The 19511-nt window shown below is 50.2% G+C and overlaps 1 protein-coding gene across 23 annotated transcripts in view; it reads right to left on the bottom strand.

Annotated features, from left to right (window-relative positions):
• The window catches only part of ROBO1 (roundabout guidance receptor 1), a 1078784-nt gene that overhangs the window by 33483 nt on the left and 1025790 nt on the right, over positions 1–19511 (bottom strand). For 17 of the 23 annotated variants that reach the window (XM_056807827.1, XM_056807826.1, XM_056807833.1 and 14 more), the window contains 5 exons: positions 17001–17027; positions 15698–15740; positions 11129–11283; positions 4372–4707; positions 2363–2470 (listed from right to left, as the gene is read on the bottom strand). In XM_056807827.1, coding sequence (XP_056663805.1) covers positions 2363–2470; positions 4372–4707; positions 11129–11283; positions 15698–15740; positions 17001–17027 — 669 coding nt within the window. The remainder of the gene's footprint in view (positions 1–2362; positions 2471–4371; positions 4708–11128; positions 11284–15697; positions 15741–17000; positions 17028–19511) is intronic. The other 6 variants (XM_056807836.1, XM_056807834.1, XM_056807840.1 and 3 more) reach the window with 2 other exon arrangements.

Below are 19511 nucleotides of genomic sequence, written 5' to 3'. Positions count from 1 at the left end.
AACTGAACTAAATGAGCATAAATATAAGCAAACCCACAAACTCCACATTGTTTATACCTTATCACAGAAACAACCTCTGCTTTTCAGCTCTCTTTAGATTTCTTTTTCTTGGATTCTTTTTTCTCTTGGTTTCGTGGCTATTCTTAAAAACGTAATTGTAATGGGTTTCGTTCTTATTTCTTTCTCTCTTCGTATACTTCCCTTGTTTTCTTCACATTTTGAATGGCCGGCCTTTCTAACAATAGAAGATCATCACTGGACTCGGATGTCTCCATCTATTCAACCACTTGCTGTATTCAGTGCCTTTAAGTCATTTCCACTGTTTTGTCATTACAAAGAAAGCTTCTCACCCTTTCAAGAATGCCATTCAGTCTTAATCCTAGTAAGGGGTCCCCATCAATGAGCCGGCCCAGCTTTAAACACTCGTGTTGTCAAAAAAATCGACCGCCGCTCTAATCATGTCATAGCAGACCTGCTTCTTCGTGTTTCTAGCTGCACTGAATTTGACCAACCTACATCGTCCAGTTCCCAGTTAACATGTATTCCTGGGACCCTAGGTAGCGAGGCTGGTTCGTAGGCAGTGGACGCAATCTGTTGCCAGGACCACAGTCTATCCTTACCCAGCAGAACTTTTCCGCTTGACTTTGAGTCTTCGAGCCATACATCCCTTCAAAATGTCCAGGCAATGATGCCATTCCCAGGGGCCCAAGACGACACTTTCCCCATTCAGGAATCAAACAATGACCTCTTATTGGTCTTTCATTGCTTTTGTGTGTTTCTTTTCCCCAGGAAGAGTTGAAAACTTCTTTTTGTTCATGAAATGTCGAATTTTTCCTTTTATAATTATTCTCATCTTTACTGGGTATGTTATTCTTGACTGCAAACCCAGTTCTTTGGCTCTATGAAATACTGTGTTCTGTGTCCTAAGTTCTTTTACTGTTCTGGATGCTATGTTTTGGATTATTCTGACTGTAACTCCACAGTATTTAAATTACCTTTTTTCTTCTTGACTGCAGGATTTTCTTCCTAACTTGGAAGCAGAACTTGGCAATGGTCTTCCTGTGAATGTTTATCTTTTGGTCCCTTTGAAATAGTAATCAGTGGATTCTTTCCATTTTTATTTTCCCTCTCATTTTAGAATTTCTGGTCACTTTTCTTTGACAATTTCTTGGAGTATGATGTGCAAACCCCTTTTTTGAGTACAACTTTCCAGGAGTCTAACTATTCTTATATTTTCTTTCCTTCATCTATTTTCTAGGTCTGTCGTTCTGAGGATGTTTCATATTCTCCTATAATTTCAAACTTTTGGTTTTCCTCAATTATTTATTGTTGTCTTAGGACATTATGAGCTTCCTCCTTGCCAGTTCTAGTTCTTAGGACAATATTTTCTTCCATGAGTATCTGGATCTCTTTTTCCAGTTGGTGTAATTTGGCTCGAGTTCCTGCTCTCAGAGCCCAGAGCCCTGAGGTTCCATGGGGTCCACTCCTTCATTCTTTAGCTATGTGCTTGTGGGCATGTCCCAAGCAGAGACTACAGCAGACAGCTGCTCCGAGGGCCTCCTACCTGAGCATTCCAGTGATACACTTGGGGATGTGGGCCCCAGGACTCAGCACACAAGGTGAGGCTGCCAATCTTGCCCCCACAGTCACCTTGTGGATTCCCCTTGGTTTGTTCTGCTCGTGCCCCCGGGGTCTGTGGTGCCAGAACAGAGCCAGGGAAACCAGAAGCCTTCCTCCCGAGTTTTCCCGTTCTATTCAGCTTCACTCCCGACTCTTCTGTTGATTTGTGGGATTGGGAAGGTGAGAAAGGTTCATGCTGTACTCTGTCATCTTCTTAGGAATGATCTAATAGTCTTCAAATCTTGGTTTTCAATGGAATATTTTCCATGGCATTTCTACAAGGAGCCATTTAATTACATTTTGGAAACAAAGAACTTTGTTTACTACATTCTCATTTAGAGTAGAGGTTCTTTCTAAGCCAGTTACTGAGGAAGATGAGTTCTAACAGATTCAATGCAAGTAAACTGACAAGTCTCAGACCTTCCTCAATTTACATGAGAACGAAAGGCAGTATAATATAGTGAAAAGTGATCGATTTGAAACTAGGCTTTGAATCACGGTTTAGAACTTAAAAGTTTAAAATCAGTTAATCTCTCTGCCTTTCCCCCCCTCACCTACGGTAATACTTGTGTTAATGAACGTAAAATATTGTTAATAAATCTCTATGAATCTTAATGCATAATAAAAATGTTATTAGTAACTAAATTGATTTGCTTCAGAATCTTGTATGGAATATGGCATCATCTGCAAAATACTGCCAGGAGAACCTTAATTTGGGGCTGGGTGGCGGAGTGATACTTACCAGATGTACTACTGCCTCGATCTGAACTGTTGTAGGAGCCCCCAGTATTCTGGTCATACGATTGGTTATACGGGATAGTTGGTGGGATGGTATCAGTCGTTCGGTAATCTACAGATTTAATGACAAAGTCACACAGTGTTAGTTTCCCCATGAGTTATCTCACATAGATTTTTACTATTCTCTAAGTAATAGAAATTAAGCTCTTTGTTTTCCTGTTGAATTTTTATCCTCAGACTTTCAGAATCTGAAACTTTTTAGATTGTTAAACACATAAAACTATGAAATGTGAATACTATAAATGCAAATATGTGCATGTATACACATATGAATTATTCTCGGTTCTAAATTCTTATGTCTCTTCTCTCTGAAGAATGTCCCTCCCTCGTAGAACTATTTTCCTTTTCCATGGCATGTATACATGTCATGTAAGCATTCATTTCCTTTTTTTAAATAAAATAGAATTATTGGGCAGAATCAGTTCATTTAACTATAGGTTTGCTTAATAAAATCTTGATCTAAAACCAACATTTCATTTAGCATCAAAAAGAATACTCTGGCTTACAAAAACACAGAACATTTAACACTGGAACCATCTATGCTAAAAAAAGCAGCACTAAAAAAGAATGAAAAAAGCAATTCTCCACATAGTAGCATGAAGGGGAAACAAAGCAAAATGCTTAGTGTAATTGGTCTTGTATAGTGTAACGTGTTCTGCTTTTGTTAGTCTGGTTGCATTCCAGTTGTTCTTATAGTGCTCTGCACCCAGTATTTCCAAGAAATCAGCACTTTTACATAGGGAAAGTGAATGATGCTTTCAATGATTCTTTCAAAACTAAAGCGACATCATGAGTTCTCATGGCATTCGGTAGTTCCAATGCCTTGATTTTGAAAGCAGTCGTGTTTTCTTGGGTCATAAAGGATAAGGGAAGACCTTTCTCGCTTGATCCAATGTGGAAACAATGCAAGTAAGTAGGAAAAAAGAAAAGCTCCTGTTTGTAAACATCATCGGCATATAAAAATGCTGATTTGTGTTCCCCCTTCTCTGAAACGACTTCCCTCTCCTGACTTATTAACGCTCGTTTCCTGGGAGCTCACGGAGGCCAGGAAATGTTTTGGGCTTTCCTTGTATCTCCAGTGCTAAGTGCAGTGACTTCAGCCTCATTGCTTTTGGACTGATTTGATGGAGAAGGATTTGGTTTTGGAGTGCTCTGCTCCTGCTCAGATTCTATTCTGAAGAAAGTAAAGCACTCAACTCTCTTTGAACACGTACCACAAGACTGTCTGCGCCTCCTTGGAGTATCTTCCCTTTCCTGGGCCTAAAAGTGGCTCACTAAGTAAGGGGCTAACGGCACCAATGCACACATTCCATCACGGGAAGCTCTCCTCCGTATGCCCCGACTCAGTTACCACGAAATGAAAGCATAAGCTCTGAGTTGGGGGTCAGGAGGATGCTGGTCTAAGCCCTACTTGTGCAAGTGCCGGCTCGGGCAATCCTTCTAGGCCTCGATTTCCTCAACTGTAAACTAAGTTAGCCTGACTGGCCAAGCTCACGCCCTGCTCTCTAACTGCAGTCACGTGGCTAAGTGAGACACCCATAAGCTGGGCCACGTGCCAGACTTGGCCTGGTGAATACAGGAAGTCGTAGAAATGCCATTGGGGAACGGCTCGGCTTCGTTTTACAGCTTTCATTTCCTGTCACATGCCGTTAGCATATGGCGCACGCAGAAGCCATCCGCCTCCCCAACGAGTTAAATAGCAAGAACGCTCTTTCAAGGGGGGGTACCAGACTGGCCTACGCGGGGCCTCACTGACCGGCTCCGAGGCCCTGCGAGGACCCCGCGTGCAAGCTACCGCTGCTAACGGGCTACCCTGATTCTCTCCCGAGGTCGCTCCGGGACCCGGACAAGGAGGAGCGTCCTCTAGACCCCAGAGAACGTAACTCGCTCGTGCCGAGAAGCAGGGTGAGCGGGTCGAGTCAGAAAGGAGGGCGGAGAAGCAAAACTCGTCACCTTTGTTTAGTTTGTTTTGCTCCATAATGTTATACTGAATGGATGCCGCTTCCTGCTTGGGCTGACTAGAGGCCTTCCAGGGTTTCTCACTGGCCTCTCCGTGGCCATTATTAATGTTGTTGCTGATGCCGGACTGGATGAGCTGAGTGGTGGCGTAAGGAGTGGGCTGCCCTGGCGCAGTAACCAATCGGCCATCCTTCAGGTTGGGACTATTGAAGGTTTTCATTTCATTGATCTTGTTGCTCAGGTCCACGTCCCCATACACGGTAGGCTCAGGCAGCATCAGATTGGACTGTTTGTTATCCAGCTGGTTGTTGTAATTTGCTATACAATCAGCTAAACCACAGGGAAAGAAAAAGGAAAAGGTTACTCCCTTGGCGAGAGGTACAAACTCCTTAGGGCACGCACTACCTCCTAAAACGGCTCTGTGCACCCCCTTCCACGGGACGGAAATGGGCTGGTCAAGGGGACGCCTCGAGGTGAGCCGGGGCTCAGGACGTGCCAGACGCTTTGTTCGCGCGGGAGATGCAAGGAAAAGCGGAACACAGAAGTCCGACGCACTCTGAGGGCCGGGAAGGAAAGAGGCCGAGGAGGCCGGTCACTGAGCCGCTATGTGTCGTTACACGGCCTACAACGACAGCGCGTTCTCGTAAGCCTGCCGTCCAGTGCTCACAAGGAAACTGTCGGCCGGGCTCAGGACGCCGATGGAAAAGGGGTCGCCCAAGGCTGGAAACTAAGCATCTGCCGGGAATAATGACGGGACGTGAGTGCAGTGGAGACGTTACTGCGCCACAAGAGTGAAGGACAGAGAACGAGGAAGGAAGCGGACACGAGGGCAGCATACAGGAAGCCGCCCTCAACGACTCGAGGACCCGCGCAAGGACAGCGCCCTCTACCGCAGGACTGACGTGGCCAACGAGAGGGCTTTGGACAGGCCAACGTGGAACTGGTCGTGAAGACTGCCTTGTTTTGCTGTTGCTGCTGGACAGAGGAGGGGAAAGAAATGCTTGTTAACAGGAAAAAATGAAGGAAATTCATGGCAAGCATCATTCTCCTAGACAGCTGAGAACTTGTAAGTGAGTCTCTGAAGAAGGAAGTGAAGTAACAATCCGAGGTCAGGGAGGACGAATCTACGCACACTTATTGACACTTTCCAGCGGAGACGGCTCTTTGCCACAGGGGCAAAGTGTGTCCACAAAGAACAAGAGACGAGGCGGCCGCTTTTGGGGCTGGAGATCCAGAAAGTCGGAGTCTTCCAGAAATGGTCAAAGTGGATGATTATTGCCCCTTCTGGGGATTCACACGTGCGTGCACACACACACACGCATGCATACACACACGTGCATGCACACTCATGCACACACATACATGTGAACACGCACGCGCACACGCACGTGCACACACACACATGCACACCATCAAGCCAGACGGAACGCATGGAGTGTTCCTCCAAGTCCAGAAGTTTGGGACAAGACACTGTTTTCATCCCTTCTGGCCATGACGACTAAGCTAGCAGAAGTCACCGTTGCTGTCCCCAGAAGACAAGAGCATCCGAGGAGAGAGGCCGCGAGAAGACGCCCAAGAACAGAGCAGAAGGAAATTCCGAGCTCTAGCCAATGGCTTGCCCCGACCAGGGAGTATTCTAGAGACCAACATGTGGCCAGATTCATGCCGCCGGGAATCTTAAAGGGCCAGCACCAAAGGGAAAGGGTGCGCAGATGCGGAGGAGATCGAGAGAGCGGACGTCAGAGGGAGCCTCTGAACCGAGAAACGGGAGCCCGTTAGACGCCCCGGAATTCCCAGGAGATGAAATCGCAGGAAAGAGTCCGCACTACGGCTCCCGTCCTGCAAAGGCTGTGAACACGGTTCAGAGCGCAGGCAGCACAAAGGCCAAGCAGAGATGCTAAGGCAAAGGATCACATCCGAGGCCCGAGGGGACAGAAAAAGGATTCTGAAGCAGCGTCCGAGAAAGAGAGGCAAGAGAAGAGCCAGGAAATCATTGTGCACGGAGAAGGCGTACGTAGGAGGAAATCCAGGCGCCGAAGGAAGGAAGGGAGACGGACGACGACAAAAATCACTCGGGGGACGTCAGCAAAGTTAAACCGACGCGCTACCCCTGAAGTCGGTGCTCTCGGTGGGCTTACAGGCTCACATCTACGTTCAACTTTATTCTAGTTTTTACATCTCCTATTAGAGTTCTTTGAAGGCCTGACTGCACGTGTCATTTCTGACTTCTCATTTTTATTTCACTAATTCATTTAGAACCTTGTGTTCTGTGAGGGCTTTCTCAGAGATCCCTCCGGGCTGTCCTGCATGGCTGCCAGTGGAGAAGTTCTCCTGGCTCCGCAGCACGACAATTTCCCTCTTCCTAGCGTCACTCACCCATCCTGAGTTTGTCTGGGTGTGAGCTGTGGATCTGGACCGAATCTCTCCCACACTGGCTCCCAATTTTCCCAGCAGTCTTTGACACTCAGCGGGTCCTGGCCCCACAGCTGGGCTCTCGGGCTTTATTGTACGCCGTCCTCGGAGCTCTCGCACCCCAGCTCTGTTCCGCGGATCCTCCCTTCTGCCTCCTGGCCAGAGGGCCGCTGCCTCAGAGTCCAGCTCGAGATCCGGCACTGCCAGCCCCCCCCCCACCCTTCACATTTAAACAGGATTTCCCTGGACATCCTTGAGCTTCTGTTCTCCCAAATGGCCTTTGCTATGGGGTTTCCTGGTGTTCCACTTGAGCCAACAAGCCTCAGAGCACTCATTCATAGGAGAGAAGGGCTCCAGTACTCCTACCTGAACCCCGTCCAAATGGGAAGAATGCGATTCCTGTCCATAAAGGCTGGAGGCTTTCCACAGGGCTGTACAAACACTTCGTTGGAGCCTTGCTGGAACATGATGGAGACCTACGGAAATTACTCGCTCCACTTTGGGACTTGCATGGCCCCCAAGTCCCCGAGTGCCAAGAGCTGGGCTGGGATCTGGGGGCTTCTGCCTGTAGCTCTGCGACACGGACTCGAGATTAAGCCAGACATTCGTCCTGACGGAGCACTTCGACCACCCAGGCATCTGCCAAAGAGCTGCCCGTGCGTGCCCGAAGCAGAACAAGGAACTTGGACAAAGTCTCCGTGATGTTGACCGGAAGCTGGAGCAGAGCCCGGGAGGAATCCAAGAGTCAGGGCGCGTCTCGCTCGTACCGAGAACCCTGGCGCTGGGCGATCAATCCACTTGGGGAAGGAAACCAGAGCCGGACGTGCCCTGTGGCTTGGGGGAGCAGAAGCCTCGTGGATTCCCAGCCTGTGACTATGGTGGACGACCAGGCCAACCTCAGGGTCTCCAGCCATGGCAACGGAGCACGACTTGATCGAACGTCTAGCCGACAGGGTGCGGGACTCTGATACGTCCTTCTGCCATCCCATGTCGATGCCTGAAGCATCCCTTGAGCCGATAAAGCACAGGGAGAGCAATGGCCGGGCCCAGTCTGTTCTGCACTGAATTCGGGCCTGCTCTGTTCTCCACGTTCTAGAAAGTGTGTCACCAGCTAGTGAGCAGCCGGTTACTGCACCTAGACGGGCGCGCGGTAGGGAGGGGTTTTCCGTAAGGGAAGTACTGAGTACCCTCCAAATACGTAAAGGCTAATTTGTTGAAGCACAATGAGGCTGATTTGGTTGGGGTTCAAAGGTGGCTTCTGCTGTGTTTCAGAGGAACTTCCTACCCCCGAATCCCCAAGAAGGAAGTAAGCAGCTTCCCTTCCCTGAGGGCCCTCAAGTGTTGGCCAGACGCCTTTGCAGCAAGAAGTGCTGTGCCTGCGACAAGTTGGAGGAAAGGGCCTTTGCAGGCTTTTCTAACTCGTGTGACTCTCCGACTTGAATACGTTCAGAAACCCACCTGAACGGGTTCCTTGTGTTATCAAAGGAGCAACAACAGGGAAAAAAGGTCTTCGACCTGGGGCTTAGTGGGACGCCACAGCTCAGCTCCGAGTGCCATGCGTGGCACACCCTGGCTCGGGTCCCTGGGTGAAGGGCCTCGGCAAACCCCCAGGACTGTCCCCTACACAGACAGGCACCTCCTGCAGACAGTTTGCTGCCCGGTGACTCCACAGACCCAGAGAATTCCCAAGTCTGATCGAAGTCAATGAACAGGAAAAACCAAGCAGCAGATCCACAGACAGAAGGCCGGGGAAGCCCGAGCCTGTGCTCCCTCCCTCACGGTAGTACAACTAGCTGGTGCTTCATCAACATCTGCTAGGCCGAGCCCCACTGACAGTTATGTGCTCTCCACTGTCATGTACAAATTCAGGATTCTGTGAAGCCCCCGTTTTAATGTGGACGGGAAACCCTACTGTATTCGGGTCCACGTGATGCCGTGAACACTTTCATGACAGAGAAAAGGATGCGGCGAACTGAAATAGTGTGGCGTGCTTCATCCATGGGACCCGCCGGGCCGCCCGCCACAAGCCCTGCTCCTCTCCGTGTTGACCTTGAGGTGGCCGCTCACTGCGGGAGAGAGGGAGACAGGGAGGAGGAGCTACACAAAGAAACGTTTGAACACACTGTCCGTGCCGCGCGTGTTCAGTGACAAGCAGAAAGGGCGCTTCAGGGCTGAGGAGGGACTGTGTGAACGTGTCGAGTCTCACAAGTGCACTCAAAAGTCTGAGAAAGGCTAAATTCTGGGGAGCTTCACTGACTGTGACGCACAAATCAGGCGCAGCGCTACAGCCTCAGAGGCCCCTCGGCCTCCTCTTCATCTCCCCAAGCCCGCCGTGAGTGCTTCGAAAACGAGGGCCTCATCCGGGGTGCTCCCTGCATGTGCCAATCGCCTGCACGGCACACAAAGCTGTGCCTTGACACGGCTAGGCGAAGCTTCAACTGGACGTATTTAACATTAATCTGGTTCTGCCCCCCAATGAGTGACTGTAGCACGAAGCACCAAAGGGCCTCTTGTACTCAAGAGAGAGACTCCAAGAGGCCCTGCGGCACCCTGGGAAGAAGGAGTAGAGATAGAATAAGAGACTTCATGCTAGCAGATGAGAGCTTCATTCCTCCAGGCTGACCATGACCTGGTGGATATGGCCAGCGGGAGCCGCTCAGGACGGCCACCCACTGACCAGCACCCAAAGTGAGCAAGTCACAGATTCTGGGTCTACAAGAGCCTCTTCAGCAAAGGAAGAGAAGAGGTGGGATGGCGGGGCATGTTCATCAAGGAGAACAGAGGAGCTGTGATCTTGCTGTTTCCTGCTCCAATAGACAAGAGAGTAGATATGACGGAAGAAGGCAGATCAAAACAAGACTTTGGGCCTTCTGCCTGGGAAGCCCAGCCCGCTCTGCACATCTGTGGGCAAGCCAGGGGCGCGCATCCTCCACAAACCACCTGCGTGGAAAGCCAGTTTGGAACGAAGCCAGAATAGGCCAAACATCTGGGACACGTGGAGGGCAAAACACAGGACCTGGCCAGGAAAAGAGTCTATCTAAGACATTTATACAACGACTGTCTTGAGCAACCAAGGACTCTGTCCTATCAGGTCTTACAGTACGTACAGCACTCAAGTTCCTCCTGATGGATTTCATGTCCTGCTACAGTGAAGAAAGGAGCAAAAGAAATCACGAAGAAATGATACACACTTAATTTTACAAGTAAAATAGTAAAGGTGTGTATGTGTGGGTGCTTGCGGGTGTGCATGTGTGTGTGCGCGTGGGTGTGTGCATGGGTGGCTGTGTGCACATGGGTGTGGGTAGGTAGGTGTGGGTGTGTGCGCGCATGCACATGTGGGTGTGGGTGTGTGCACGCATGGGTGTGTGCACATGGGTGTGCGTGTGTGTGGTGGGTATGTGCACATGGGTGTGCATGTGCATGGTGGGTGTGCACATGGGTGTGTGTACACGTGTGTGTAGTGGGTGTGTGCACATGTGTGTATGTGTGTACATGGGTGGGCGCACATGGGTGTGCATGGGGCGTGTGTGCCCATGCATGTGCACATAGATGTGTGGGCATGTACATGTGTACACGTGTGTGAGCGCATGGGTGTGCGCATGTGTGTATGGTGGGTGCACATGCACGTGTGTGCGTGTTGGGTGGGTGCACATGCACGTGTGTGCGTGTTGGGTGGGTGCACATGCACGTGTGTGTGGTGGGTGTGTGCACATGCATGTGTGTGCATGTATGCGTGTGTGCGTGGTAGGTGTGTGCACATGCACGTGTGTGGTGGGTGTCTGCACATGTGTGTGCAGGGGTGTGTGCACATAGGTGTGCGTGTGTGTGGGCATGTGTGTGCATGGTGTGTGTGCACATAGGTGTGCGTGTGGGGGCATGTATGTGCGTGGTGGGTGTGCACATAGGTGTGCGTGGGGGGGCATGTGTGTGCATGGTGGGTGTGCACATAGGTGTGTGGGGGGGGCATGTGTGTGGATGGTGGGTGTGCACATAGGTGTGTGGGGGGCATGTGTGTGCATGGGTGTGTGCACATAGGTGTGCGTGGGGGGGCACGCGTGTGTGTGGTGGGTGTGCACATAGGTGTGCGTGGGGGGGCACGCGTGTGCATGGTGGGTGTGCACATAGGTGTGCGTGGGGGCATGTGTGTGCGTGTGCATGGGTGTGTGCACATCGGTGTGCGTGGGAGGGCATGTGTGTGCGTGGTGTGTGTGTGCACATAGGTGTGCATGGGGGCATGCGTGTGCGTGTGCACATGGGTGTGCGCGTGCACATGCGTGTGCGTGGTGTGCGCGTGTGTGTCTCGGGAGTGGGGTAGAGCTGACAAAGAAGGCTGTCTCACCCGGGCGGCTGTAGGTGGTCAGGTTGCCGTCGCTGTTGCCGTTGCTTGCCGTACAGCAGTTGATGGAGCAGTCGTTGTGGCTGCTGCCCGTGTTGGGCCACGTGTCTGCCAGCCAGGGCTGCGCGGCGGGCTCGTTGATGTTGAGAAGGCCGGGCCTTGAAGGAAACGCAAACGGGCCACGTGTGAGTCACGGCGCCTCTCGTTTCACCCCCCGACAGACGGACGGACGCTGGAGGCGGCTCGCGTGGGCCCCGCCAGCGCTCGGGGCCCCGCCAGCACCATCGCCAGAGCCCAAGAGCTGGGCAGCCTCCGAGGCTGCCCCCGTAAGGGAAGCTCCGACCCCCCAGCGGACGAGCCTCGGCGAGAGGCCGGTAACGAGCGAGCTCTGTACTGGCAGCGACCTCTCCGGGCCTGAATGCGCGCCGGGCCGTCCTGGTCACGGCCGGTCCCCGGCTCGATTCCTGGCACACGCGGGGGGCTTTCTGCCTCACCAGCGGGGACACAGCGTGCATTAAGAAACCCGCCCCAACGTTCCACTCCCACTAACAGCGCTCGGACCGACGGTGCAAAGGAATCCACGGAGGCGCCCACGGCCTGCCCGGGTCTCTTCCCACACAGCCCCGTCTGAGCGGGCGTCCCCAAGGCTCGGTCATGTCCATCAACGAGGCTGTGAAGGAGAACCGGCCGGCCGTGCTCCCTCCGGGAAGCCTCGCGCTCCACACGAGGGCGCCGTTTCCAAAGAACTTCCTGCCGACGTCTGGAGTTCGAGGCCGCGTCCCTGTTCTTAAACGGGAGAAGGGCTGAAACCTGCCAACGCTTCCTCACGGATGCGCGTGTGCGAGGACGAATGGCGTGTAAATCAAGCGCCGGAACTCAAAATAAGCAGCAAGCCAACCGGGCTCCTTCGGAGAACCATTGTGGCCACGCTGATTGGCGTATCCAGACGTGCCTGCCGGACCCGGTGCGTCCAGAACGGCTAGAGCTGGGTGTGAAGAACGAGGAAGATTCCGCTCCGCAGAGGAGCAGTGTCATTCGCGGCCGAAGCCTGGCTGTCCACGGCCTGGACATCACGGTTGCCGCAGAGCGCAGGGGGCGTCGCGTCGGCCTCTGAAGCCAAACGAGCGCTCCAGGAGCGACGGCGCCAGTCCGCGGCGCGGGCACGCAGGCTGTACGCGCTTCAGTGGAGGAGCGCACGGCTTCTCTGGGCAGCTCCTCCCGTTCCACTTCCTCTTTACGCCGTGAGGGGAGCGCCGGCGCCTCTTCCAGCTGCCATTTCTTCGGCTTCATCAGTGATCACAGTCCAAGTGTACCGCTCGACCTTCCTCGCCAAGCCGAAGACACACACTTGACGAAACACGTAACAGAGCAGGACAGACGTCAGCAGCTCGGCAGAAAGAACCGGCTGCACGTAGCCCATCTTCTCTCCTCCTGGCACTTCCACACTGCTACAAAGACCCTTTCTGGGCACGTCGTACTTGTGTCTTTAGAGGGGGGACGCTGTGATCCAGGGACTGCTCTGGGAGAATGGAGTGCCTGGCACGACGTGCGCTCTACGTCTCATTCGTTGTCCTTCTCCCCCTCCAAGCACGATTGCTAAAGAAGGAGTGGAATACTCCAGACACGTGGGCCAAACAGAGATGAGCCGGACGCTGAACCAGTTTTAGACAAGAATAAATGATCTAACAAACACCACAACCACAATGATGATGACGACGATGACGACGACGACGACGACGACGACGATGACAACGATGATGATGACGACGATGACGACGACGATGATGATGATGGCGATGATGAGTCTTTAAAAGCGTCTGTCGACAACCACCAGACTCATGAACAAGGCAGTGAGGAGCGGAGGGAAGGCCGAGGCCCCACTCTGAGGCTAACGTGCACGGGCCGTGTGATGATGGGCAAGGCCCCAGTTTTTTCAGGGATGTGGGTGACTCCAGGGGTACAAAGTGCTGGGACACTCCTAGTTCGCACAGCAATGACCTCGCACGTCAAATCCAATTCCAAATAAAGAAGTCGATGTCAATGGATGGTCTTTTCCCATATCAGCTGCAAAAGCAATCACTTGGCTCAGGATTTTCCAAGTCCTCCATTCCATACTTGTCTGGCTGAGGTCAGACAAGCTTTAGAAGCCCATGACAAGAGCAGAAGGAGGATCAATTGTGTGTGTAAAATGTATATTTGAACCCTCATTCATAGGGCCAACAAAGCAATTTTGTAAAATTTCCACTTCAGACTTGTTCTATAAAGGTGGACAACGTGGCGGTGTTGGGGCGTGATGCAGGTAGAGTTGGACACAGACTGCTGGACTAAGCAAGAGCAGAATCACGTATCACCAGTACCCCAAGACCCTGACCGCTGACACTGAGGGACAGAGCCCTTGTGATGGGAGGCACTTCTTCCTCCAGGTTTGGTGGCTTCAGTCCTCTCCTTACGAGCGAGCCTTCTTCATGTTGGTATCACCAAGGAGCTTTCCTCTGGCTCTCACAATGTCTGCTTGTCAGGAAGAGGACAAGGAATTTGCACACATGTCCTCACACACACATAGTTTGTGTGAGCATATTCTGTGAACTACATACATAGTGTCAACGTGCAGACAAACTCACACATGATCTATATCGCTCCATCACACACACACACACACACCTCACAATCATTACCCGCAAGAAGCTTCTGCTCTACTGTAAGGACAGCTGACGGCAAAGAGCGAGGAAGGCTGGCTCGTGGGCCATCTCCTCCAAATGAGGCTTTGCAGTTTGGGGAGGACATACAAGGAGGAAGAAGGGAAGAAGTTCTGATGTTTAGCCCCTATGCTGAGTGGATCCATACTCGATTGATTAAGAGAAGCCTAACGTAGACCCATACCCGATCGATTAAGAGAAGCTCCTTCAGGCTTTTGTTGTTCTACTCCTATCGATATGGAGCGCTTTCTCCAACACATCCCCTCCCCTGCTGGGGCTGTGTATTCTAGTTTGGCCATGAAAGAGCTATTTCTTTCAGGCTGCTTAAGCATATTTGAGGAGGACAGGAGTGGATGGGTATTGATGACTTACCTCCTCTGTCCTGTAAAGCAAGCACATTAATGAGCGAGCTCCTCTCGCTGATTCTAACCATCACATTTCTAGTTTTAAACAATGCTCCAAACTGTAGGATTTGGACATTTAGAGAAGAATTTAAGGAGTTAGTTACTGAGTTCTTCCTTTTACAGAGGAAGAACTTTAGCGTCAGCAAAGAGATCTAGAATGCAGGGTTCGGCACATCTGATTCAGTCTTTCCCACATCATTTGGAAGGCACAGAACGCTGAACTTCCTTGCTTTATTCTGGGTTTAGCTGGACTCCATTTGGGGGAAAGCCCTTCTTTTAAACACTAGAACGTCTGCTCACAGCTATGTCTGTGTACATCATACATAGAAATAAACAGGAGGATAAACCATGATCGGTGTTCTCTTTTGTCTGTGCATGCCTAAAAGAGGGGATGGCGAACATGAGACTTCGAAGCGCTGACCTTCTTCGGGATTTCAGAACTTCCTTCACCAAAGCAAAAGGCCAACAGCCACGTGCGGAGCAGGACGTGCCAGTGGAGTCTACAGTGAACAAGTTCTTGGTCCTTTGTCAGACCACACAGAGAGTGGTGATAGGACAGGCGGACAGAAGCGGACCCAACGTTCTCCAGAGCAGAGGCTCGGTTAGAGGCTGCCACGCTGTGTCCAGGAGAATCCCTCAAATAGACACACTGGGCATTTGGGGAAAGAACCGCTACTTGACTCCGCTGATAGGAGAGGAACAGGGACAGCAGAGCAAAGAGGCCCGCACCCTCCCCTGGAGAGAATCAGTGCACAGTGCCCAATATTCCGGACCGTTTTCTGGCTGCTTTTGCTAAATGGCCCAAACAGAAAAGAGGTCTCGGGAGAGGCTTTTCTTTTGGCGTTTGCACACCCTAAACAAGACGGGCATCCGCTTCTTTTGTCTTCTTGAAGTCGTCTCTTCCCAGGCGAGTCCAGACCCAGCGCCTCGCCTGAGTGACCCCGCAGCGGCGCGGTGAGCACCAGTTCCACAACAGGCCACCAACTACGGCCTTCTGTGGCCGTCTGCAGAAAGAAGCTCTGCAGTCAGTAGGGGCTCCCCGACTTCTTGTCTTGGATCCTCCCTTGTTCTAAGCGTTGGCTCAAACGGATCTACAGGACCAGCCCAGAACAATAGCGACTTCTGAGCTGCGGCATCCCAAGGGACGGGCCTCCTTTTGTGGCATCTCTCGTCTCCGTGAGTTAATCATTTTAATGCTGGAACCATCGGTTAGGCCAAGTCCTGCTTTGTCAGTTCTAGTGCTCCCTCTGCTGTTCCTTTCCGGCAGGGCGCTGCTTCCAGTCCTACCAGCAGCTGGGCTGGAGGCCCAGTTCAGTTCAGTTCCACAAAGGGAACCCGCATTGTGTTGTCACGGTCCAAACCAAGTTCCAAAATCCCGCTAGTACCGAAATCCAGAAAATACCGGTTGCCCGTGTCCCTTTCCTACAAGCCTCCGTTCGGTCGTGAGACTCCAAAATAAACAATGTAATTACCTGCCTCCGCTGCTCACGGCTTCGCCTCCTCTCTGATAAGTTACTAGAATAGGACAAAAGAAAGCAACAATTAATAGTTGGATCCGAGACGGAACAGGATGTGCATTTTCAATACCTTCTAAGAGACATTCTTTCCCCCCAGACCTCTAGTGAGCACAGTTTTCTGGGGAAATGAATTTCTTCTTAAGCCAGGACAAGGATTCTAGGAAATGCCCATTTTTCTGAATGTCCTCAAGACTGAAAACAGCATTCGTTCCTCTCTCCAGCTCATCACACAGCTCCACAATACCTTCCCCCTCACGCCTTCTTTTTTACCGTTTTTCGTTTTCAAATTTCCACACGCGTTTCCCCAAGTTCTGTGATCCAAACTGCCTCCCTCCCTGCTTCTCTCCCTCCCTCCCTCCCAGGGCTGCTAATTCAGTCGGCATTATGCATGTAGAGACCATGAATAAGCTCCACAATCTGTGGTTCGAGTTGGGAAACTCAACGCTGTAAAGATGCTTTTAGCGGACAAAAACGCCAGGCGAAAAGATGGCCGTCCAACAGAGAAGAGACGGCTCGACACGTCGAGGTGACTAGCGAGAGTCCGCGGACTCAAGGCGTTTAGGTTAGTGACTTTTACCCCTCTTCCGAGCACCCAACACATTCTTAGTATTTAAAGACGACTTTCGTGCTTTCCGCTTGGCTCTGTTTGCTGTTTTAAGCAGTCACTGACGGTGAGCTCCAAGGCGTAAATGATGAGCTTCACTGCAAATGCGGATGGACTCCACAGCTACGCACTGTCTTAGCAGGAATGCGCTTTTCGCATCTGCCAAATCCTCACTTTTACACCTGGCTGGGAATCTGCAAGGGGAGCTAAGTGCATCCAGGAACACGGCAGGCATTTTTTTGCTAATGGTGGGTGAGAGAAGAGGGCTGCTCCCCAAATAAACTAAATCGGCCTGCTTATCGGGATCTTGGCCTGAGAAAAGGGGAAGCTTCATTCTCTAGGAATGAGCTTCCACAGCACAGAATGATAAGGAAGAGAACCGAGTTCAAGTGGAGAAAAGAATGAAGTCCACAAATAAGCACCAGGATCATTAGCACGTCCAATGGTCGCTCCATGTGAAGTCGTGAGTGAACAAGGCTATCAGCAGATGAAAAGCAATGCTAGGATTTCTCTTCAAACAAAGTGCCTGATTTTCAGCCTTTTTCGTGTTTCTGCCCAGATGTTGGGTTGGTTATATTAGAAAACGTGCAATATGATCACATGCCACATGCCAGACGCACAAAGGACAGGGTGAGGGTAAGTACAAATAGGTACCTGTTGGTGTGAAGGTAAAAGACGGGACTGAAAAATCAAAACAAAAGAGGAACCAGTTATTAAGCTGAAGAGAGAAGGGACACATCACATTAGTATAAATCAGGCAGACAGCTGAGCTAAACCAAATGCAAATAACCAGGCCAGTGGTTGTGAACGCTGAGAGATGCACAACCTCCCATTTGTGGCCAAAAAAGAGGCCGGCCTCCAGGAGGGGCAGAGCCAGCCATGGACTCTCCACTGATCTCACAGGCTCAGTACAGACATGAGGACTAAACTGCTAGCCATTTCATATGGTTTTATGTATGTATAATTAACCACCCACCTCGGAGAACGGGCTCTGGAACAAGTAGATGATCTCCCTTGAACATTTCTATGAATCAGTGAGTAAGTGATCATTCAGAGGAAACTATCAAGAATTCCGAAGAAAGCCATCACGGGACAAAAGGAACGACCGAATGGAACCCTTGTCCACCCCCGGATTCGAGCAGCGTGTCAACGCTACCTTCCCAACTGTTCCTTTTGACCTGACAGAACAAGCCGGGAAGGCTTGAAGCCACCATTTCTCCACTTTCTTTTTTAAAGCTCTCTCAGAGTGCTCTGTCTGCCTGTGCCTGTATACACGTGCTGTGCTGCACACGGTAACCTAACAACAGAGTAGTGCTAGTCCTGTGAAACCCTTCCCTCTCCCTCTAGTTAGAAGACTTCATGGAATCAGTAGTGCCCTCGACTCCCTCGTCCTTCCTGCCATCTCACTCCCCCTTCCTCTGCGTATCGCTGAACACAGGAACAATTGCTGCGGGATTTCAGAGGGAGGACACAGACTTCTGCTTCCAGCTCTTTGGTTCATTTCAAGTCTCCACTGGTTGTGAGAGTGACTTGAGATTAAGACTTAGTTAGATAAACTCAGATGCCTCGGAAATGGGATTCTGCCTGCCTGTTTGATGGAAGATCACTGCCAGGTGTGCTCTCCATTTCAGAGAGTTCACATTTTCCTATGAAATGTACTTTAGGATAAAGCCCTTGGAGATACAAAGAGTATCAGTGAGGGCCCTCCAGGAAGCACAAGCTACTTTACATCTAGGTACACTACGGCTAGAAAGGGGAAACAGAAAACATCAGGACTGTTTGCTCAACTCAATGCTCTGACCTTCACTTTCTAGCCCAGAAGTCAGGAATTCTGTGGCGGCTTCCCCTCCGCACCCACTCCACAGTCAAGTTTTATCACACAGTAATTTAGCTACATTAAAAAAATACCAAACCATAGGAACAAGTCCATAAATGAATAAATAAAAAGGCATCCGTGAAACTAGAGCCATTCAAGCTATATGGAGTGCCTCGACATCAATTTGCAGTCACAAGGATGCAGAAGAAATAGGCAAGGCCCTTGTCGTTTCTTCTCATAGTCAATAGAAAAGAAAATGAAAAGAGGTCAAACTAAATGAAATCTTCACAGCTAGCACACCAAAGGACAGCTTAATTCTCAAAGCTTCCATTGACAAACGGTCTTTCTGCCCAAGAGGAGTGTCTATGTGCAAGTGCAGGTATTGAAGTATTTTAACATGTCACACCAGAGGCAAAAAAGTCTGAAAACATTGTTAAGAATTTACAGATCAATAGGTTCTTTTACATTTATTTCTTTAAATGCTTCCCATCTTTTTGGGGAAATTATGAACATGATTTTTCAGTGTAGAAACATGTTCCTTTTAAAAATATCAACATATAGAAGAGGACTTTTTGAAGAACTACATCAATAATATGAATGAAATAAATGAAGAAATAACTCTTTCATTATTCAGTGCCATTAAGGCACAGACAGCAGAAGGAAAACCTCATCAAATTACATTTGTAATTATGTTCTATGATTTCTGCTCCAACACTAGCAGGAAGAAAGGGCCACGACGTTTAGTAGGTTTTACAGAAAGGATGCACAAACACTGACCGGCATGCTTAAGGCATATTAGTAAGGAGGAAAGAGAATTTCAGAAGGTAAATCCAGTCTGCTTAGATAGCTTAAGGATCCGAGAGAATTAGAGCTATTAAATAGGTGCAACTACATACAAAGTCACATGATGGATGTGAGTCCTGAGTGGAAGATGTAAGGAAAGAGGCAACCTCGCATTCATCACCATCAAAGAGATTGAAACAAAAACCCGAACTCTGCAACTTTCACAAGAACAGCAGTTCTCAAAACAGAGCAACCTTCTTATTTTCTTCTTATTCCAACACACTGACTATGCTAATATAGGTGTCTTGGGCCACTTCAGTCTGCATACAGACTGGGTGCAAGCTATAGACCGACAGAGACCAACTTCCTGGTGAGGCAACAAACTCTGTGGTTCAATAAATGGCATGTTTGAAGATCGGTTTGATGCTACTAACACGACAACCGTCTAATGAGGGAGTTGGAGCTTTTCCCCCCACTTCAGGTGGTGGATTAACTGACTGACTTCGTCCACTGAACAGAAATCTCTTTGTGGAATGATAACTAGTTCATTTAAAGGAAGAAATGGA

The sequence above is a fragment of the Monodelphis domestica genome, chromosome 8 (genome assembly GCF_027887165.1).
Source record: "Monodelphis domestica isolate mMonDom1 chromosome 8, mMonDom1.pri, whole genome shotgun sequence".
Classification (NCBI taxonomy): Eukaryota; Metazoa; Chordata; class Mammalia; order Didelphimorphia; family Didelphidae; genus Monodelphis; species Monodelphis domestica.
This window is presented reverse-complemented; position numbering and strand designations above follow the sequence as displayed.